Source organism: Chlamydotis macqueenii, chromosome 3, assembly GCF_036417535.1.
Source record: "Chlamydotis macqueenii isolate bChlMac1 chromosome 3, bChlMac1.mat, whole genome shotgun sequence".
NCBI classification, from domain to species: domain Eukaryota; kingdom Metazoa; phylum Chordata; class Aves; order Otidiformes; family Otididae; genus Chlamydotis; species Chlamydotis macqueenii.
In genome coordinates, this window is record NC_141558.1 from 32,960,107 (window position 1) to 32,983,541 (window position 23,435).

Here is a 23,435-nt window from a genome sequence, read left to right on the forward strand (position 1 = left end):
TTTTCAATGAAAATGCACATTATGTAGCAAAACTTCAGAGCTTTTATTTTGTTTTACTGCTTATCATTCCTGATCTGAAAGCAATAGTTACATTTTTCTTCATTTTGATGATTCTGTTGTCACAACAGCCCAGTTGCTTTTTCAGTTTAGACCAGGGTAACTACCTAAATGATGACTGAAATCCTTGCTGCGTTTAAACCAAGGACAGTTTTGCTATTGAGATCACTAAAGCCGTTTTTATCCCTTTTTTTTCTAACTTTTGAAGAGTAAGGGAAGCCACTGGGACTCAGGTCCAGGGAGCTCACAGTTCCTGATGAGAATTCCCATTGTATGGTTAGAAAGCTTGACACAAAATTGAGAAGGAAGATAAGGTGTGAAAGAGATATGAAATAAGTGGGAGGGGAAAAAATGGGAACATAAACATAACTAGAAAGTATAAGGAAGGAAAAGAAAATATAAGAGATTCTGATGGCAGAAGGGCAGAACAGAGAGTGAGGGACACTGGCAGAGTACAAAAGGAAATCCCACTTGCAATTGGACAAATCAGTGTATCAGTATATGTGGTTACATTTCAAAACTGGTATTTCAGTGTGTGAACTGGGGATATCTTTCTTCTACAGATGTTAAGATCACTGCATAGATGAAAACATATACCTTAATAAATCCTATTTACACTAATTAGTCTTTTACACTGATCTCAATATATGAAAGGTGTAAATCATAATCTTGAAATACTTAGTTTTAGGTATTTCAGGTGATGGAGGAATTGATTTGCAGGGACTGTGATTGAGGTGTTATACTAAATACGTCAGTAGCACATGGGCTCCATCTTCAAGGATAAGCATGTAGATGTATTTGGGAAGCAGAGACATTTTTGAGGCTTGGGCAACATGTTTCTCTGCTTGAAACAACCAGCCCAGGTCAGAATTTTTTTTTCTTCCCCTGAGCATTTCAAAGCTTCTTATAATTATAATTATAATGTCCAATTGAGGACTTATTCACGTGTATGAGAAAGTGTGAGTCTGGAGACCACTATGACATATTGCTACAGTGTCTATATACAGATTTCTTACGGGATTTAATGGGTTGGAAGCATGACTGTGCTGAAATAAATTTGGTGTTGATACACTGCTACGTATACACTGCTACTAGCTATGTAGTGCTAGTGCTTGGGCAGGGCGGGAGGATGTTGTTGGTTTTGGGGGGCTTTTGTTTGCTTTTCACAGGTGATTAGGAAAACTAAAAATATTTTTTTTTAAAAATCTGGTGAGTATTTTTCCCCTGAAGTTAAGCAAACTTACCAAAAGTACAAGTCCCCATGGTTACATTGTTACTTTCCAGAAGAGAAAAGCCGGTTCTGATTTCTAAGGATCCTAAAAGCAATGAACAAGGTCTTAGGGAAGTTGCGATGCAACAAGAGCAAAGAGAAACATTAATGGTAATTCTTTTTACATCTCCATGGCACATGGTGTAGGCTTCTGTTTCCTTAAAATTATTCACTGCTATTAGATGTGAGACAGAAATGTCTAAATAAGTCTGAGTGCTGTAGTTCAGTATTTTGTCGCAGATATAATGTTGCACGAGTGCCAAAGTTTTGATAACAGAGTGAGCAATTAATTTTCTTGTGAACTGGCAAATATAACTCCAGATTATTTCTTCCTCAACTATCCAGTTCTGTTTTAGATTTGATCTTTATTTTGCAATTTGCCAATCTTGTCTACTATTAGCTAAGGTATCAGCTTCTCTATAAAGCCTTCCAGCATCCCATGTAAGATTAAGTTCTCTATGTATTTTGATGGCTTGGGAAATGTACTTAAAGGGGAAAAAGCAAACCTTTTCAGGATAGTTTACAGAGCCTAAGCATTCTCTTAATTCGATGAGATAAGCCTTCAAGATGAGATTACTAAATGCTTCTGAAGGAATAAAACTGCTTACATGAAAATCAAACACTTCCTGTCCTTGAATGAATGAGTAAAACCGTGGTAAAAATTGGTTCATCCCAATCATAAAATGCTTTCTTTCAGACCTAACTGATCACCCGAGAAATGCCAGATTTGAGGTTACCAGTCATATATATTTTTATTTAGTACATGCCTCTGAGGCATCAGTCTGAAGAGAAAGGAATTTGAGTTTTCTTGTGTGCAGGCAAAGCTGGAACCTGTAGGATTCCCCTGTAGACCATTGCCAATTGAATTAATAGGTTTGCTGCTAGCAGTGTTACCTTCCTCTGTGAGTAACCAGGAGATGAGATACCTACATGCTCGTTGCAGTCTCATTGCTCACCAGGTATCATTTCTCTCCCAAATTCTTCTCCTCTCCATACTTCTTCTCACTTATATCTCATTTCCTCAGTCATACATTAGCTTTTGTCTCCTGTGCTTGTTCCTTTTTGTCTCATTTTCCTGACCAGCCATTTGCAGACTTCTCCCTTTCAGCAACTGATCTTCCTCCTAGGCCAGCAAGTCCTTAATTCCGTTCTAGTTTTTCTCCAGTTCCCTTTTAACTGTATTTTCCTTTGCACCCCAAGTAGCATATTTGTCTTAATGTAATATCCAGCTAATGCAAGTCTTAGCTTACTTATCTTAATTTTAGTTATGCAGATCCTCTATCTTTCTCTCATGGAAGAGGACAGGTCTGTAAAAAGGGTATTACTGAAAGAGCAGGAGGTAGGTTTCTATGTCTCAGGTAAAGTGTCTGTTCTGTAATGGCAGGACAGACTCTCCTACTGCTTCACTGGCTCTTAGATAAATTCCAGGATATTTAGCCTCTAAAATGAGAAAAGTCAGCCTCTAAAATGAGAACATGATGACTTTGTTAGACTGGAGTATTCATTCATGGTAAAAGCAAGCAAGCACTTTCTGGCACACAGTAAAATCCGTATTTACCTTATGGATGTTATGATGTTTAAACAGCTGGTAAAACAGATACTTAAAACCTGATTGCGTGCAATAATTGCACAGATTACTTTTACAGTCAGCATGGAGAAAGAGGCATTTTCAAAGCTCAGCTCATCTTTATTATTGTAAGCATCTTTTCGAATTAGGGGAATTGGTCTCTGCAAGGATGTTGCAGTTTTCCAGGGCAAGCCAGGAGTTAAGCTAAAGTGTTAGGATTTAAGAGAGATAATATAGCAAGGGCAACAGACTGATTGTTTTGTTGCATTGTGACTGGACTTCCACATAAACTGTTACTGATGAAATGACTTTGAAACCAAACCTGTTTGTTATACTTGGTAGGCATCTGCATGTTATCTCATATACTTTTTTTAGGATGACTTTTCAGTGAATGAGAGTCGTGCTGAGTGTGTGAAGGGAGTCCAGAAATTTAGGAAAAAAAAACAAACAACAAAAACAAACAAACAAAAACCCCGTAGTGAAATTATGTCACAGGAAATTGAAATTTCTGAAATATAGCAGATACAGCAGTAGCATTTACAAGATGCTACACTGTTGGGAAACCAAGGAAGAGTAAAAAGGCACAGTTAGAATACTTTGTCACTCTCCAAGCTTAACATGTATCAATGTATGCAATTATTAAACTTCTAATAATTATGCTGTGTTATACTAACACAATGAATCATTTTACTGCATATTTTAATTATATTTTTATTAGACTTCCTTGAGAACTGTATTTCTGTTTTTCGGCTGCAACAGAAAGATACTTAAATATTATATCAAATTCTGAAGGAAACCAAAGGAATTACATATGTGCTTACATATTGTCCTTTTTTTAGGACACTAACTGAAATCCAGTTAATCTTTTTAATAAAGATAAAATGTATGTTTTAGGAACATAAATATTTTGTGGTAAAACTAGGTATTTATAGCCTACTCTGGTTATGTCATACATGTTGTTAGCTTATGTTTGCCATGTTTAAGGTGCAGCTAGAGTTTTTTGCCAACTGTCCAGTGCAGTTCAGCAGTTCCACAATTAGGGTCATGCTTATCTGCAGTGGTGAGTGTTTAGCAGTTTGTTATTTTGAAAATGGATTTGCGTTCAGAATTAATATATTTCATCTAAAATGTCAGCCCTGGTCCTGCAGCCAGGATTTGCAGTGTTCTTTGGTGGAGGGAGGCATGGGAACGTGTGCCTGGAGCTAACAACTGAACAGTTTCTTTTTGGCCCTGATGTTTTAGGGGTCTGCTACCATGTCTTTCTAGAAGGGGACTTCCAACCCCACGAACAACTGAACAGCCAGTCATTAGGGGGAAACATCACGCTCGCTCAAGGTCGAGTGAGCACTGTAGTATCAGACCCTTATGCTCTGTACATCACCTAGCGCCTGGAGGGTCGGCACCACCTTCTCCACTTCTGACAAGGTTGCTATTACATGTACAGCACAGCTTTCATGTTCTGCCTCCCAGGTGTCAGTGTGGTGTTGTACTTCCCTGAGCATACATGGCACGTTCACTCATTCTGGCACTGTAGATTATCCTCTCTTCATGGTATTTACACTTCTCCCATATCCTTTATGCCACCTATCTTCACCATCCAGATGGTACTTCTTGCTGTCGAACTTAAATAATTACGCAATATAAGTGTGAAAAATTGGCTGTGTTTCGTCCTTCCATTGTTGTGTTTTGTTCTGTATCCATATGAAAATTATAAAAGTATTTTGCTTAAACGCTGTGCAGGAAATGACGTGCTGCTCACATAGCTAACTCTCATCTTACAGACTTAAAGAAGGTTACTTGATCTACGCAGGGTGAAAGCCAATGCTGTTTTGAACTTGCACGAACTTGTAACTTAAAATTGCAAAGTATCTACTTGCAACCATACTGTAGTAGATAAACAGTGCTTATCCACTATAGTGAGTGTGATATTACTGTAGCTGGCAAGGGCATTGAAGAGTAAGCGCTCCCTCTTAGTGGTCTGTTTCTTCTCATCTTTGTTTTACTTTCTTAAACTTTTTCCCTAGTTGTTAGAGGTTGCCCTGCTTATTTTGAATGCAAACTTACCAGTGTCCCAAAGGTGTTTTGATGTGTTACTCTCAGATGCTCTATCTATGTATAAGAAATCAAGTAGCCAAGGTGCTCTGAAATAGCTAGAATTCAGCCAAAGGGGTTTAAGATATTTACTTAGGTAAGAATATTAAAAATCTGGTATGTTCTTCACATGCGCACATACACGCACCCCCCCAAATACCAATGTTAAAGGTCTTTTTCCTCCTTTGAGTTCAGGGAAGAATGGCGTGTTATCCCATGGAAACAGATACTCGCTGTCCAGTTCTCTGTGGCCTTGTGCAACTATTGCATCAGCACAAAGGGAATACAAAAATTAATAAAATATAGAGGTGGCATTTTGTATTGCCCTTGTACCTGTGCTGGAGAACATACGTAAATTGTGAGTCATAATCATAAATGGTTCTTAGAAAACTGCTTTTCATTCAATGATTCTTGACTAGTATTTTATTTTTAAAAAAAATACAACAAAACGGAGGAAAGATTTCTCCTTAGTTTAAGGTAGATAGAGAAATTAGAGGCCTTATAAGTTTACAAGGTAATCCAGACCTGAATATGTGCATATGGCATACACAAAGTGCAAACTTCTTCAAACCCATCTTCAGTATATGCAACTTACTGTGTTTAAAATTCAGAATATAAAAATTCTTTTCATTTGAGTTATTTTACTTCTATCTTAATTTCATTTGCAGAATACATCAACAAGGAAGTCCCACACAGTCTTCTTCTGCAGACACATCCTTCGGCAGTCGCAGGGGAAGACAGCTACCGCAAGTTCCAGTACGGAGTGGCAGTATAGAGCAAGGTATCAAATAATGAGCTTATGATAGCTCAAACTCTTTGATTTCTTACCTTTTTTTTTTACCTAAAGTCTATTTTCATAACTACGTGTTCAATGCTATAGTTCTACCAATAAAGCAATAGAAGAAAGTGAAAGCATATTTGTAGTCTGGGAAATCCTGACTTGACTGGTGGATGATTACACATGGTTTAATTGCCTTAATTTTCTACTACCCTTTTATATTTTTCTACTTAAAATTTCCTTTAGAGTCATGATAGTTTCCAACACATACCTTGTTTGTATTCAGCTAAAGAAATTAGGGGCAAAGATTTTGATATTTTGACAGTCTTACTCATTTCTTACTTTGCGGTTTATAATAATTGTTGTGCATTGTTAACATAGATTAATAATAAATATCACAAATCTGTTTTTCTTCTGGAGTTCATAGTTTAATGATTAAAGAATGAAAATAGTCACCATGGGAAATGCAAAAGCACAGGTCATCAGCTCTTTCTTTATTTTAAAATAAACCGATCAGGCAAAGAGTGCTGCTCTTTTCTGAAAAAGACAATGCAGACCTAATAGTTGTGAAACGTGTTTTTTGCATACTAATACCAAATAAGTGTGAATATTATGGTTTCCTTTTCTAGCAACACCCTGCACACAGAGTATGAAGCTATTATGGTAAAAGGAAATGGCACAATGGGTAATATTTGCACATTCAGGTTTTCTTCTGTGTTTAAGAAGCCTATTTTCTCATTGACTACAAGAAACAACTGAGATTGCCATGTACTACAAGGTTTTCTTCTTTGCTGAAATTACAGAAATGCTTCTAATGATGAAATATTGTAGTGTTTTATACAACTATTGGCAGACCTCTTTCTTTAATGGATAATGTTGCTAACGGTGACCTTATTATTACAATAGATTACCATAGGAAAGTTTTGTATTTTGGCTTACATTAACATACAGTCAGCTTACATTAATTATATGGCTTTGAGCTGTGATGGCATACTACACCTTCAAATAACACACAGAAAAATGTATTCTTGGTTTATACACACTTTTATTCTAAATTATTAATATACTAATGTAAGTGAGCTTTATTCATTTTAAACTTCATATTTGAGTCCTCTTTTTTTGTTTTGTAGTGAATCTAGGACTGTTTGGATTATAAACTAGTTACAAACTACATTTACAGCTTCTATTTCTGCATATTAGTAAGTTGAGAGATTTTTAGGGAAATGTAGTAAGTAATGAATTTCAAATTTCTTTCTGCAACTTCAGAATTTGGTTTTCCTTTGGTTACTCATCTGTCACCTTTCTGCTGTCCTTGATAACCGGTGTATTGAGAATGAAATACTAGTTCGTGTTTTGTTAAAGACATTGAAAATGAATGTAAAGTCATGAAAATAAGTAGAGATGGGATGTATGCAGAAGACAAAAGAAAAAAATTGAAGTTGAGCAGAAGGCTAAAGCTAGGTTTAGAAAGTTGTTGATACTGTGAACATCTGTAAAGTAATGCTATTTCACTGAACTCTTATTTACACTTGTGGTTGATATGCTTGCGTCTTCTGTATAAAATGTACGAACGGGATGTGACATAGAGTTTACTTTGTTGTTATATATCATACCATCTATGTCAATATGGCTGTATTACAGCACACGGAAATGAAGGCTAAAGAGATTTCCTTCTCTACATTGTAGTTCGGTTTTGTTTAAATGACTGACTTGTCCTTTTGAAGGGGAGGTTTTCTGGTTTTACCCATGTGTAACACTTTGTTCAAGCTGAGAATGTATTTGCAGAGAAATACTTAATTGGATAGATTTTATAAAATATTTTAAATGGTTTTATCAGTATCTTCTGAAATAAATATGATAATATGTATAGAGTTTATACTACTCTAAGAAATTAAATTCAGTTAGGCTACAAGACCATAGTATTTGCTCTGATTTACAGTATCAAATTTTAATATCAGTTTCACCTCTTTAATCGCTTGCGGATGAGTATCAGGGTCAAATGGAGTGACTAGAAGTGATCTAACCCTAATGTAGGATTGAATCCAAAGCATATTGAGGTCTGTTAAAGATTTCCATTAACTGTACTTGGAACTGAGTTGTGTCCTTAATTATTTAAATTCACAGTCACTGTGGATATAGATGATGTCAAAATGTAGTGCAATATACAAATGTTACAGGGAGCATTTCAAAATTCTTTGCATTTTCTTCATATATAAATAAATCTACTTCTTGGTGGTCAGTATTGACATCCTATGTTCCAGGGAAATCTTGTATGATATACCATAACGTATAATTTCTATAATAAAGTACTTCTTTATATAATTTCTGTTGTGTCAGGAGGGTTGAATACACATCTAAATATATCCATCTATGAATCTGTGTCTGTTCTACAAATTACAGTAATTGCTGTAAAAAGATTGAATGTCTGGATATCAAGAGGGGCTTTTTTATTTGCTGTTTGCATATTCAGGAGGCATGGAAGAATTTCATAAAATAATTTTATTACTCTTTAAAACTCTCATTATGGAACACATGAGAGTTAATGAAGGAACGAGAGACTGGTAGGGATTTTCGTCTCCAGAAGCAGAGTGATATTTTAACTCTTAATCTTAGATCGGATTTTTACTCTCAATCCTTAATCTTTAGCTCTCAATTGTAAATGATCATATCCATGCTGGTAAGGCTTCTTCTAGGACTGACATTACATCTCAGACATTCCATTTTGTCATTGTCAAGTTTAGAACTAAAAAGCCAGAGTGGTTTCCTTCTCTCTACCAGGTACTGTTGTCTTACTTACTACTCTGGTTAGCAATTTGAGAATCATAAAAAGTCAACTTGTGAGGAAATAAGGTACATTTTCAAGGTCTTTATTAGTAGATACACTTTATTTAAAAGAAAAAAAAAATCTTATAGAAGTAGTTCTGACAGAGACCAAAGCAGTGGTCCCTATTCCATTATGGAAATGGAATTGGTACTACTGATCAGGAACAGAATAAACTGAAATGTAGATGAAAAAGTCCAATTTAAGGACTAAACCTCAGAACAGCATAATTATACAGACTAGCGATAAAAAAGGAAAAGACTTCTTGGTGATTATGTTCTAAAGGAGATGGCAACTTTGCCTAGTTTTTGAGTGGAGGAGTTAGGTAGTCATTTTCACCGGAACAGTTCAAACTAAATAATATTTTTAGCAATTCCAGTACATGCAGATTTTTTAAAGCACTTACAGTTAATATTGGAGGCTTCTGTAATTTTTAGGTAATGTGATTTTTATTTCTATCCCAGTGATATCGAAGGAAGACATGGCTGTATTTCTTTCCTTTGCAACCCCATCAGTAGTATTTCCTAGAGTGCAAGACACACTGCGCTGTTATAGCAAATAAGGGTTTTGAGATGCTTGAATATTGAAAGTTAGTGTGGTATAGATGTGTCTGTTTTCAAAAAGTCATAATTTAGTAGTCATGACCCTAACTTATGCTACTTAAGAAGTGGTTTTTATTTCTCTGTTTTAACTGGTATTTTTATAAAAGGACCTAATAGTTTTGGCTCAATGAATAAAGCAGTGAAATTGTAAGCTACGGTAAGGACAGTGCTGTGTTCTCAGTATGTCATCTTGTGCCGACCTGTAAGAGATTTTCATTGATGTTTTTTTTTTTTTTAGTATCATGTTTGAATGGAACTGTGCGAATCCTTAAAAGGGGCGGCAATTCTGTGTTGACTTTGCTTTTCAACTGTTTCTATAACAACTTGGTTATGTAGTTGCATGGTTTTTAAACGATACTTTTGTATAAAGCATATTTCTGCAATCTTTACTCAGTTCGTCTGCTGTCATTGCAACTATCAAACGTCACAGGAATTGTTGCTTTAATAGAATTTGAGAGTAAGTCTCTACTGTTTTGTATAATGGTTAATAATTGCATTGATCAAGGAAATTAATACAGCCTGAAGATATGTAACATTTCCCTACACTCCTTTTTAGCTGCAGTAGATAACATTAGGGATAATATTAGGAAATCCAGCAAGTGAATAAGAAAAAACGTACTGTGTACTGTTGAAATTTATGAACTAGCAAGAGCTAATTCATGCAAAACAGATCTTTCTCCCTGTATCTGCTTCATTTGGCTCTTCACAGCATGGTTTCTTTTTCATAGCCTCAACAATGTGGTTTCATGTTTCAGAAGTCCTATAATGAAAGTCAGGTTTGTGATAATCAGCAGCCTATTTACATGTAAGGAGCATCTGTAAACATAACTGAACTAGTGTGGTTGTATGTGTTCCCAGTGGCATCTGTTTATGGCAATAGGCCTTATGCGATGACCTTTAGAAAGGTATTAAGTAATGCTGTATCTTAGCTCACGTTAGAAAAAGCTGCATAAGCTTTGTACGTAGCTTGTACACAGGGTGAAGTACATGTATGCATGTGTGCTGCTGTTTCATGAGGGAAAGCTATGTTGAAGATTCTACAGGTACTGAATGGTGATTACTTGTATAAAATTCATGTGTGTCATATATGTACAAGTCTGTAATGGTAGTCACATCATAGAGGAATGAAGAGTTTTGATGTCCAGTGTTTCCTTTTAAAAATAAGAATCAGAATTTTGTACAGAAAATCAGTATGTTGTCAAAGAATATATTTGAGTTGCAAGTATCTTTTTATATTTAACCAATTTAAGATCCTAAAAAAAAAAATAGCTAGTGAAAACTGTTCTATGTCTATGTGCTTGATCATTGAAATGTCATTGTAGTGAGAGTATGGCTTGGGTAATGATAAAAGATGAAACCCTTTTATTTTAAAAGATTAAACCCTTTAAACATTTTTTCAGATCCGTCCATTATAAAACTTGAGTGGCAAAAGAAAAAGAATAAGTAATTGCAATTTTAGATTTTAGTCTTTTAGCATTGTTTGTTTTGTCTTCATATTTCTTGTTTTATTTTGAAATTATTAGGTAGCACTGCATATTTTGAGGCAGCTTGTGGAATCTTTACTCACTCTGGAGAGTATTTTTCTCACCATTAGTAACTTGCAAATGAGTTCAAGCCTCATAATCTTTTATGTTTTTCTTAAAGACCAATTTTCACTAGTCCGGTGGTTATTGAGTATTATAGATTTCAGTTAATAGAAAATTAACTCTCACTGCCACGGAGAAGGCTTGAGAATCTAAACCAGGGCTATGTGATTCAGGATTGAGAGTGATACTTAAGATTTTTATGTCATCCATAAATTTAGGTGCAACAATACTGCTCAAGCGGAATACTTAGAGTCCACAATCTGTATCTCAGTAACTTCATTGTTAATTTTGAAGAAAAAGTCATAGACTTTATTATTTGTCATGGTTTATCATTTTAATTTTCTACATTATTTTTACATATGCTGGAGTACTGCCTACTGTACATGCCATTGTCACATGTAACACATTTCTTTATCTAACTTTAAATTTGCTGATTTCTTTTTCTGTTTCCATCATTCCGTGCATTTAATTCATTGAAGAGCAAGAGACTTTTAACTCTTCCACAAAAGGTAAATATTTATGTAATTTTTGCAAATGTTTGGCAACTGTTAATACTGGCTTTTTCCTCAGTATATTTTATGTCAGTATATAGTATTTAGTTCACAGTGTTTATCAGGTGGGAAGGTTGTTTTTCAAATATCTAAATACTGTCTGATGCTCCTCTTTAGAATCTGAAAATGGTTTCTCTTGTGACTTCTGATTTTTCTATTGAAATGCGATATGCTGGATTTAACAGGAGTAGTCATGGTATTTTACAAGGCTCAGAAGTCACGTGATTGAGTTAAATTTCACTGAAAGACTGAGATGTTACCTAAGCGCTTCTTGAGCTCTGCACAACACCCATTTCTAATGATGGAGCCATGGCTCTTGACATCTGTGAAGGATGCTTCAATACGGCCTGTTGCAGTAGGACAAGGAGTAATGGTTTTAAAATAGAGGGAGGTATATTAGGATTAGATATTAGGAAAAAATTTTTTACAATGAGGGTTGTAGAACACTGGAACAGGTAGCCTACAGAGGTGGAAGATGCCCCATCCCTGGAATCATCCAAGGCCAGGTAGGATGGGGCTCTGAGCAACCTGATCTAGTTGGAGATGTCCCTGCTTCTTGCAGGAGGGTTGGACTAGATGACCTTTGAAGGTCCTTTCCAACCCAAACTATTCTATGATTCTATGTTTTGTAGGTCTGGGCTTAGGAACAGTTAAAGATGATGATGGCTGGAAACTAGCCTTCATATGCAGAGAGATTCTGAAGAATTAACTGTGCTTTGTTTGTGTGACAAGCCCTTGACACTCAGAAGAGTGCCCATGATGGAGGGCAGGTTTCCAGGGACAGACATCAGCACTCACCTTCTATGAATTCTCAGTCTCTGTGCTCTTACCAGTGAATCAGTGAGCTCAAACAGCAGAGAAGGCTGTCTCACAAAGTGAAAAGTCTAGTCTGTCATGTCCCTGTTGAGGCAAGATTGCAGAGAAGTCCTTTTTTTTTTTTTTTTCCCTTTTCACTGAAAGTAGGAGTTATCTCAATCAGAATGAAGCTTGGGGAGAAAAAAAAAATGAAAGAAATAATCCCTTTTAATGTTAACAGCAAAATAGTATGCTGCATGAACATTAATAGCACAGATTAACCTTTTCTGACCTTTAGTCCTGAGTCCTGCAGATTTTGGGAAATTCTGTTCTGAATACAGGCTTGGGTGGGTCAAAGCCAAATTATGAGTTGAACTTGAATCAGAATATCTACTACAGCTTTTTTACTTTCTTAAGGAGTGCATCCTACTGATGCATTCATACTTGCTTAGGTAAAAATACAGCAGCTGTTCCACTAGCTATGAACTCCAACACCCACACCAATACATGTTTAAAAAAATGGTGAAAAAGGAATAATATTTTACCTAGGTATTCGCAATTACTGGGTATTTTCAGAATTAAGAATGTACTATGAAATGTCTTAAGGAAGTGCCAAGAATGGTTGATTTTAAAAATTACTTCTGTCATTTTTGCTCTCTTCAGTATTTCTTTTTCTCTCAAACAGAACAATACAAATCAATCATGGCAGTTTGTTGTTTATGCCTCTTTCAAGTTCACAAACTTGAGTGTTGTGTCAGCCACTTCAGATTTTTATGTTAGCTTATCTTCCTTCTGGAATGAGTTATTTAATTCAAGGTGGCCACCGTGCTTCTGTGTGTACTGGGGGATCCAAGCTCATTTCGCAGCATGGCAGTCTGAGTATGTGCTTTGGTCATGCCTCCATTCCGATTTGGGAGAAGGGCCAGAGCAGTGTCAGCACCCATGGGAAGGAAACCCATGCACACAAGCTTGAAGGAGCCACAGCACATGCTAGTCAGGTACAGGGACCAGGACTGCAGAGCAGGCTTCAGAGCCCATCTCCCTCACTCTCCGCATGTTACCAATAAGTACTTTTTGAATTCATATATGCAGAGAACTGGTAATAAGTTCTTTATCTTAGCAACAAATTGATCTTTTAGTGTTACTAACCTTATCTTTCAAAACGTTCACCTGCTGATGATTTAAAAAGTTTGTATAATTTTAAAATTTCCTAGTAGGGGTTGCTATGGATTTTTTGAAGTCATGAAACCCACCACAGGGATATTTTACGTGTGCATACTGCAAAACTCATCCTGAAGGCTGAACAGAAGTAACTTGGAGACTCTATTATTTTTTAAACACTTCATCCTGCTCCAACACCAGTGTGAGTTCTCTCCCCTGTGCTGCACAGCCAGCTCTCCAGTGAATGCTCCTCTGCCCTCTCACTTCCCTTGCCCACTGCACTGGGGGATTCTCCCATCCACATCTCACTGCTGCTTTATTCTCTTGCCTTTGTTCTGGCCATTGGATCTGCCTAGTTTCTTCTTCAGCTTCCACTTCTCACTTTCTCAAACCAGATACTGTTTCCCCCTCTCCCCCAATTCCTATCCACAGAGCAACTAAGCAACACAGACAGGTGAAGCCCCTGGCTTTTGCTGTGTAAAAAGACTAAGGGTGCATGTCTTTAGACTGCATTATAGCTGTAGCTGTTTGTCGTTCAGTTTTCTTTGTATTATGAAGACCTAGAGTGAGGAATAGGTCAGATCTCTGTTGGCTTCTGGGATAAGTGCAGTTCCCTGTTGTCCTGCCAGAACTTGACGTTTGTGCCCTAGAAGTGCTGTTACTATAAAATAGTTTTTATGAGATAAATTTTCTCTTCAGCTTCCTTTTCAGTAGCTTCCTTGTGTAAGCGAGTCTTTATGTCATTTTAGAGTATTTCCGTTAAAGTTTGCATCATAAGGATGTGTGATTTTTGCGGGTAAGACTTTCAGCTATCTGAAATCTTGATGCCAATTTCTTCTTGTTACATGGCTTACTCCAACATTTAATAGTGCAGATAAGATTTGGAGGATTTCCAAATTGTACTGTTTGCCTACACCTCCTTTCTGTCTTGACCATCTTGAACAGAAACATGAAGTGCCTCAAGAGCAAATCCTGTGTTTGTTGCAGACTTCATCATTACGGAAAATAGTATAGCCAGTGCTAAGCCATCCATACATTTTCTATAGTCTAGGAAAAAAAAATGATGTTCTTATCAGTTTTAATCATGGACCAGGTATATGTCACCAGTCATTCTGGCATTAAGCCCAAACTTGGGTTTTAGCAAGAATGTCCTTTTAGAAAGGTATTTTCACTTAATGACTGCAAGCAATGGAAAATTGTTCCTGTGCTTAACCACCTGACTTTTAAAACATGTCTTATTACTTATCTGACTTTACCTATCTTGTTAGTGACTGGGCATTATTATACCTGTATCTGCTAAATTGAAGAGCCTTCTACTGTTAGAAATCTTCCTACATGTAAATAATTGTGGACCCCGATCAAGCCACATGTGTCCCTTCTTTTTAATCATTCCCCAGATCTCTTTCTGCAAGACCACATCATGGACTTCATATAATTCTCATTACTTCTCTCTGAATTTTTTTCACCAACAGTATGCTTGGAGTAACAGTCTTGCTAAAATACCAGAATCCATTTACCTTAGGTAAATTGACTATCTTCCAGTTTCCATGTTTATTTTTTATCTTTATATGGCATTTAAGAATTTGTTCTTCTTCTTTTTTTTTTTTTTGTGAGCATAAAGGCTTATTTTCATTATATGACAAAATTTCACTTCTCTTTTCTTGCTTTATTATTTGCTAGATAGCAACAAGTTTCCACTTCGGAGATACATGTGTAGCATGTATAGAAGTTCAGGTTTGGGTCAAAGTGGTTTTCCTTGGAATTTGGTAATATCACTGCTATACAACAGGTAGTTTCAATGCTAAAACAATTCTAATTTTTTTTTTTCAAATTATGAGTGGATTCTATTTAGATTTATTTATTGTCGGGATTCACAGCTTTCTGAAGTCTACAGTCTTTATTGTAATGTGAAAGAGGCAGATACCAAAACAGTTAAGCTCAGGAATTAAAAACTAGAACTAGAAAGGCAGCTATAGCATTTTCACTGTTCCTTGCTAGTTCAGTATGGCTGCCTGTGGTGCAATCCTTATTTAAATGAGCCCACATATGTTTCATACATTATGCTATCAGCTTAATAGGTCTTTATAGCATCATGCCATTTAAGAAATTTTGCAAATAAAATATGGTTTCGTCCCCCCTTTCAAACTTTAAATAGGGCACTTAAAACCTTAAAATTACTTCAGTAATGCCATATAGTACATTATGTCTATCTATTAAAGTATTTTTTAAAAAACCCCAGCTTTATCTGCCCTACTATATTTGGTATGTTACTATAGTTAATATAATATATTGCTTATGGTTCTGTTATTCTGTACATAATTAAAAGGTAGCACATATTCTGAACAGTTAGGGTTCTAGCCAAGTCTCACTTCTCTATCAGTTAAACAGCAGATAGGAGTTGAAATGAGCCCATACCAGTTTTCTGAGGATAGAAACAAAGATGAGGCTGTCAGCTAGTTAATGCCCTCAGATGTAACTCTATAAACCTTACCATAGTGCTGATATATTAAAAGGAGTATGATTAGTACATAAATCCTTAGTAAACAGAGTGTCTTTAGAAACATTAAGAAATGGCCATCTACTTTAAGAAAAAAACAAGTGTTAGCCTGTCCTCATTTTCTTTGAGGATAGGTTGCAGGCTGAAAATGAGATCTGTAGCTATTTTCTTTAATTTATTCTCTACCTCCTTTAAGTAGCATATTATGGACTTGAATATTTTAGGCAATCAAAGGACAGCATGTATTTTATAGGCTGTCAATAAAAAAAACTCCCACTTTCCTTGTGATGGAAACAAGTACCACGAACTGCCTTTAATGTTAATTAAAACTTCTTTTATCCCAAGAAATATAAACAAGTTTTTGAATTACTTTATGAGTAAAAAACCCCCTCTTTTGTTATGTGCATATGTTAAATTATTCTACTAGTACCATGACCACCCCTGCAAAGATTGGAAATCCAGACGTTTAGTAGTACTTCTAGCATGTAACGTATTTAGAAACCTGTAAGATCTGTTATGAGTTATAGCGCAGGGTGTACAGTCTTAAAGAAGGATGTTTCTTGAATTACGTGTGAGGAAGAGACCCAGGAGGGAGCTGATGGACCTGTTAGTTTATGGGATAGGAGGTGGTCTTAATCTTCATAGACCATGTCTTCTTCCTTTGAATCCTATTCACAGTGGAAGCCAGATGGGACTTAACAGTGAGTTGAATAATAAATTAAGTAATAGCTAAGTGGACTTTTGTTTGTTTGATAGAAGACCATTCAAAAATACATTGAGCAGTTAATTCTTGGTTGCTTGGTGTCATGGGTTGACTCAAGCCATCAATTAAGCACACCAGCCATTTACTCACTCTACGCTCCACAGTGAGATGGGAAGATAATTGGAAGAGTGATAGTGAGTAAATACTTATGAGCCAAGATAAAAACACAGTTTAGTAGGTGAAGGGAAAAAGTGAAGAAAAAGCAAAAAATAAACCTGCAAACCCCACCACCAAGTGAAGCAAAGGCAATCACTCACCACCTCCCACCAGCGGACCAGTGCCCAGCCAGTCTCTAAGCAACAGTTACCTTGGAAAGACTACCCTCAGTTTTATTGCTGAGGATGGCATCACATGATGTAGAACATCCCTTTGGTCAGTTGGGGTCAGCTGTCCCGACTGTTTACCCTCCCAATCTCCAGCTTACTTGCTGGGGGGTGGGAGTAGCATGAAAAACAGAGGCCTTGGTGCTGTGCATGCACATCAGTGCAATCAGATGCTAAAACATCAGTGTGTTATCAACACTGTTTTAGTCACAAATCTAAAATTCAGCACCATACAGGTTGCTGTGAAGAAAACTACCTCCATCCCAGCCGGACCAGTAGACCTGGGATTACAGGAGTATGAGACTGGTTTCTAAATATATTAATGGAATTGAAGTATAACATTTTGATTCCATTTGTATGTCTGTCTTTTCTTTCTTGCATGGCTTGATTGTTTATGTACATCATTGTTGTACAACTACACATGGTTTAGTAGTAGTAAAAGCTTTAGCTCTAAACTTACACCCTCTGTGTAAGCAGTCTGATCAATGAGTTCTCTTCTTTCAATTACTACTTACACTGATTGATCTTGCGTATGAATTAGCAGCTCTGGAAGAGAGGCTCATTGAAGCATGACTTCTGACACCAAAGAGAGTAACATGTTGACACAACTGATATTGATGGTAGTTGTACCACTAAATTGTGACACTCATGGTAGATCTCCGTATTTTGAATTCTAGGGCCACTGTAGAATTTAGAGGTCTTGAGATTACAGTGCTTTGATCTGTAAATTACTACTCAAGAGCTCCAGGAAAACCACTCTGTAAATACTGATGTCCTAAAAGAAAGTAGATCTATATTTTTCAAAGAGTCAGGTTAAGTTCTTGAAGTATTGTTTGTCAAAATTTCATTACCTGTGGTAACCAGCTGTGTTCCAAGAAAGTAATGTGATCATATAGTGGTGTTACCTATGGTTGTTACAGCTTCTGCCAATGTGTTTTTGCTCCTGTGTTAGATATTTTTTTTTCTGCTTTTTGTGATTAACATGTGAAGAGTATACCAGACTACTTATAAGGCAGATGAAATTTTCCATCACAGAATTGAGCTAGATACAATATATATTCAGATGTGCATGGTAAACAAAGCTGGAAAGAACACAGTTGTATTTTCTAGAGCAGAAGTACATTTCACACAGTTGCTTCCTTAGAAATACATTAACAGCTGAATGGTGCTAAATTACATTTTACTCCATGCACAAAACCAAATTTCTCCATTAGAGAATTTAGATTTACTTCACAGTCCTCATTAATTGTTCTCATGTTATTTCATATAGTGATACCTAATAATGAAAATCAAAACATAAGTGTATTATTAAAGTTAAGGATTTAAACATAACAAAAACCAAAAGTTACAGAGTTAAGGTTGAATATTTACCCAACCTTGACTGTAGTAATTTTTCATGTATAGTCACCAAAATAGCACCTCATTATGTAATAGAATATTCTTTTCAGGTATCGTACGTAGTAAAGAGTAACATTATTTCATATAAATTATTTAGGGTAACGTACAGTTGACAGGATGAAGCACCTAAAAATCACACAATGAAAGGATTATTTTTTAGAGTAACTGTAATCCATGCACCATACACCTACAGGGCTAAATTTTTAAAGGGGTCTCAATTTTCCCTCTGATTTTATATCCTCAATCTATTTCATGCATATATGATAGGATTAAGATATCTAAGCTTTTTACTTCAGTCACTAATAGGTATATCTTAATCCTTTTATATCTGCCTTTAAAATAAGAGGCCATCTTTAAAAATTTCACCTAAAGTGCTCAATTTTGCCTTCAGATACCTCCATGCAACTTCCATTGAAGTAATTGGAGCTGTGCCTGCATATCTGATGGTGGAACTGGACTCATTACAATTAAGGTACACATTTACCGGCATAATTAGTCATCTGGAATAATTGCTGGGCCCAGTGTGACATTCTGCATGTGCAGAATTTCCTAGATTGGACCCTCTGAGTGTGGGAGATTGAAGATTACGATGATAACTTTATTTCATGCCTTAAATTTGTAGCTGTAGTAGAGTTTTAATGTAACTTGCTGTATTTAATTTTCCTATTTTTAAATAAGAAATGTGAAAGGAGGACATGAAAAGAATGTATTTTTCACAGTGCTGTCTTTGTATATTTTTTCATACCCAACCAGCACACAGACATTCCATCATTTCCACAAGCAAATTACAGATGGTACACAAATGCACAATCGTGATTTGTGCAGTAGCACACAGTTTAAACATCCAACCCTGAGTGTACTGCTTTTTTTTTTTATTATTTTTGTGCTTGCAAAGCACAGACAAAAAAATAGATGTGTAAAGAGTCCCACAGTTAACTAACAGCATAAAACCCACATATGAGAACTTCGTTACCTCTTAATTGATAATACAGTTCTTTAAACTTGATAGCATACTTATTTTACACTATTTTAAAATTCTCTGTGTTTTGTGATTGAAAATGGGTTCCATGCAACTTCTAAATTGGTGTCTCTCTCCTGTTGCTGGTCTGGGGAGGGGCTGTTCACAAAAATCTTGACTTTTAAAACTAATAGTTTAGAAGAGAGTCCTATAAAGCAGCAGCAGGTTTTTGCGGAGGTTTTCCTGAGTAAAACACTGGTCTTGAATTTGTAACCACACCAAAAAATTACAACTAAAAGATGATGTTGTTCTGGGATGTCATAACGTTTAAAAAAAAGATGAACATAGTGAGTGCTCCTGTGATTTAGAATAGTTACTGATGAATATTTGGGTTTAGTTCTAGAACTGTTACAAAGTCCCAGTTTGCAAGGTTTGGGTTTTATTGGTATTCCTTTTGCTTTTGTAGTGCTACTAAGTTTAAGAATGGCAGAATACGTAGTTCCCTCTGAAAATTATCTGCTACCACAAAGGTTAACTTACTTGAAGGAAGCTTTAGCCCGCGGGCTTTCACACTGCTCTTGCTGTTAGTGCAGGGTCATCTTCCTGTGGCAAGCACAGCCAGTATCGATTGCCACAGCTTGTTCAAATTGAAGATGATGGTCTTTATAGCTCCACGACTTCTTGAAAGTTTAAGATTTTATTTCTTTTTTGAAACAAGCTGTCATAGAAAATTGAAAACACAAGAACAAATAATTTCTTTGAGACAGAAGTGGACATTAGAGAGCAAAGTAGTGCTTTTAAAGGACTACTTGTAAAAAAATATATATTACTAGAAAATTACTGATTGAATGGAGAAATTATTCCTCTCCAATAATGTTTAGTTATGGTAGGTAGTTATGTTTTAAAATAGTAGTAGGAGTTAATTACTTTAAGCAGGTATTAAAATTTATCTTTAATGTATTAATTCTTAGAATGCTACTGTAATATTTTCTACATTTAAGCAAATACATGGTTAGATGATCATGGATTTATATCCCCTAAATACTTCACAGGTTTACAATTCAGCCTATCACCTAAATTCTTTTACTCTTTTCATACATGTTGCACCAGCTTGATTATGTGTAGGAAATTGGGATGTCTTCCCATTTTCAGGTAAAGACTCTTGCAATGGAAGTGGTTGATTTCTTGACATTAGTGTTCCCTTGTTCTGTGTTTACACCCTGCTTGTTCTACCTACATGTTTGTACATTTCTTTGTTTCGTTGAGATGGAAATAAGCTAAAATTGTTGCTAAACCATTTGTTTTTCAAAAAAGTTTTCGCTATTTTTAATTGATTTTCATTGTGTGTTTTTGCAGCAAGCTTAGTAGTGGAGGAGCGAACAAGACAGATGAAAATGAAAGTGCATCGTTATAATCAGACATCAGGGTCTGGTTCTAGCCAAGAACATGAGCGTGAGCAATATACCAAGGTAAAGTCAGTAGTATTGAAATAATGCTTTGGCTTGAAAATTGAAGGCATAAACCTGTGGGGTTTTTTTTTTAATATTATAAAACTCTCAAGAGTACTGTATTATAAAGCCTGATAGAAATGTCTTTGAGTAATAGCTTTTTAACATCATTTTTACTCCCATCTGATGTGCATTAGACTTAGTCTTTGATGTCACCTAAAATTAATCTGCAAAAAGCAGAACACTTCAAAACCAATCCAGGGAAGAAAGATCCTTCAACGTCACCTCTAGCTTAGGAAGTCCCTGGCTTCCAAATCCCTGTAGGCTGGAATAATGGGCTATAGAAGTGTCATTGTATCATGGCGCTACTCTTTTGTTTTTCTCTACACCTTTGCTGTTGTCTGACATGTGGAGAGCTAGACAGAATTAGATCCAACCCCATGCAGCTGTTCTCATGTCTTTATAATTTTTTGCATCCTGGTAATGTCACAGATAAACTGTTTCCTTTCTTCAAATACATACTGATTACTTTGATCTCCTTTTCTTACAAAAGTTTAAAGTCTTCCTCTGATAACTAGGTGTACATGAAACTACAGTAATGAAGTTACATAGAGGGACTTATTTTTCCTTGATAATGCTAAAGTTATATCCCACAACCTTGTAAGTTTAAAACTGTGTAGGCTTCTGAGCAAACTGCTGAAAACATCTTACACATTTGCACGGCCACTTACAAATCCTGCTGTGAGAGGCTGGAGCCAAACTTTCTGCTAAAGATGTTTTGCCTTGTGATGCCTAACGGAAGGGGAATGTTTGCAGAAGTCAGGAAGGAAATGTTGAGTCAGATTCTATGTTTCCTTTTAGAGATACAGCACTGTGTTGGTGTAGGCAAAGGACAGGAACAATACTAAGGGTAACTCAGTAGTGGGAGAAGCATTCCTGTGGTTCTCTTCTTCCAGTGCCATGGGTGTTATGTGCTTTCAACGAGTGACCACGGGATGGCAGTGTGAATGTAAAAGTAAAAAATTCAAAGACACATAGCAACGGTTTGCATTAAGAATAAGGTCTCAAGATAACAGTAGCTGGAAGAAAATCACAGTTTTTATAAATTTAGACTTCTGTGCTTCAAGAGCCACATTTCAAAAACTTTCTTCACATCAATAAGAACTAAATGCTTGTATTTTTATTTCTATATTTTAGAAGAGATGAACTTTCAATTTGTGAATACAGAAAACAGCAAACATTGTCAAACTCTCCACAACTGCAGACATCAGAATGCTCCTGGCGTTTATTGTCCCAGTGCAGGCACCAGACTTTCTGTCCCTGCCCCTCCAGGGCCACTTCACTCTGTTCCACAGAACTGATGCATGCTCCTAGAGGCACAGGTTAAAATTAGGGATAAGTAAGGTACTCAGCAGAATCAAAATAAAAAATTTACTTAGGAATGGGTAAATAGGCAAATGGGCATCTAACTTGTAATATCTAACAGATTTGAAAGATTTGTTCAAGATCTCGTTGCGTTTAAATATGGAGACAACTTCAATAACGATGTTTCTTTTTTGACACTGCCTCACTGTGAACACAGAACTTAAATGAAACAGTTCTCAAAGGGAAGTGAAATACGAGAAACAAGGCTTTAGGTTCTCAATTGCCAAATTGTGTGATATCAGTGCTATTAAAAAAAAAAAACAACCAAAATTGGGATGAAAATTTCCAATGAGGTTCTCTCTCAGAAGCCAGAATTTGTATAGTAGTTAGAACAGCTCATTATATTTGGGTTTGCCTTTACCTTCACAAGAGGTCAACTCATGACCAGAGGGTGAGATGCAATGTGTCTCTGTGGTACTTCCCAACCGGTTAACATGTTAAAGAAGTAGTAAAAATGGGTTTGATAAAGTTTGCAGAAGAGAAAGGTAAAGTGCAATCTGAGGCTTTGGCCAGGATGACCAAACATATACTTTTGTGCATAGTCAAAGATCAGTTTACTGATTTGAATTAACTGTACTTACAGATTGATTCAAATATTTGTATTTTTTTCATTATGAAACATATTTATTAATCCTGACTCTCTTTAGTATTTATCATAAGTGTTATTTTTGCTCCACAATTTTTTTTTTTTTAATTGGGTTAATGTAGGTTCAATGTACGGTTAAGAAGTTGTTGGAAAACATAAACCTGCAATGTTACAAATTTCTGTTATTCTCTAGCACCTAGAGTTTTCTAGTATTCTCTTTAGTTTTTAAATGTATGGAATCATAGACTAGTTTGGGTTGGAAGGGACCTTTAAAGCTCATCTAATCCAACCTCCCTGCAAGGAGCTGAGACATCTCCAATTTGCTCAGAGCCCCATCCAATCTGGCCTTTGTACCCTCACTGTAAAAAATTTTCAGCATGATGAGTGCTAAATGCTCATCAGCATGATAAGTGCTAGATGTAAAGAACTCTGTTGAAAATTGTTTTATTTGGAATTATTTTTTAAAGATGATCATAACTTTGAGGAAGCAAATTCTCTGTCCACTATTATATGAAAAATATTTTTGGAGTATCCAGTGTTCTGACTGACATGTACTCCTTCCCATGCTAAAACAGTAGTAAGGAAAATGAATTAGTTGTCCTGGAATTTAAATCCAAAAATCTTTAACTTTTCCTGTGTTTTGTACATGATAATGGTGTAGTCCTAGATAGGACAGTCTGTCTAGAACTCCATAATAAATGTTTAAGGCTGAGAAAATTATCTTAGCACATTCTAACACTTTGTACTATATTCAATGA

At 36.0% G+C, this 23,435-nt stretch overlaps 1 protein-coding gene across 34 annotated transcripts in view; it reads left to right on the forward strand.

Moving 5' to 3' along the window:
- Window positions 1-23,435, forward strand: part of RIMS1 (regulating synaptic membrane exocytosis 1) — a 338,013-nt gene that overhangs the window by 235,578 nt on the left and 79,000 nt on the right. For 13 of the 34 annotated variants that reach the window (XM_086745652.1, XM_086745661.1, XM_086745667.1 and 10 more), the window contains 3 exons: window positions 5,654-5,766; window positions 11,252-11,281; window positions 20,575-20,687. In XM_086745652.1, the coding sequence (XP_086601778.1) occupies window positions 5,654-5,766; window positions 11,252-11,281; window positions 20,575-20,687 (256 nt within the window). Of the gene's footprint in view, window positions 1-4,136; window positions 4,320-5,653; window positions 5,767-11,251; window positions 11,282-20,574; window positions 20,688-23,435 lie in introns of all 34 variants that reach the window. The other 21 variants (XM_086745655.1, XM_086745664.1, XM_086745662.1 and 18 more) reach the window with 3 other exon arrangements.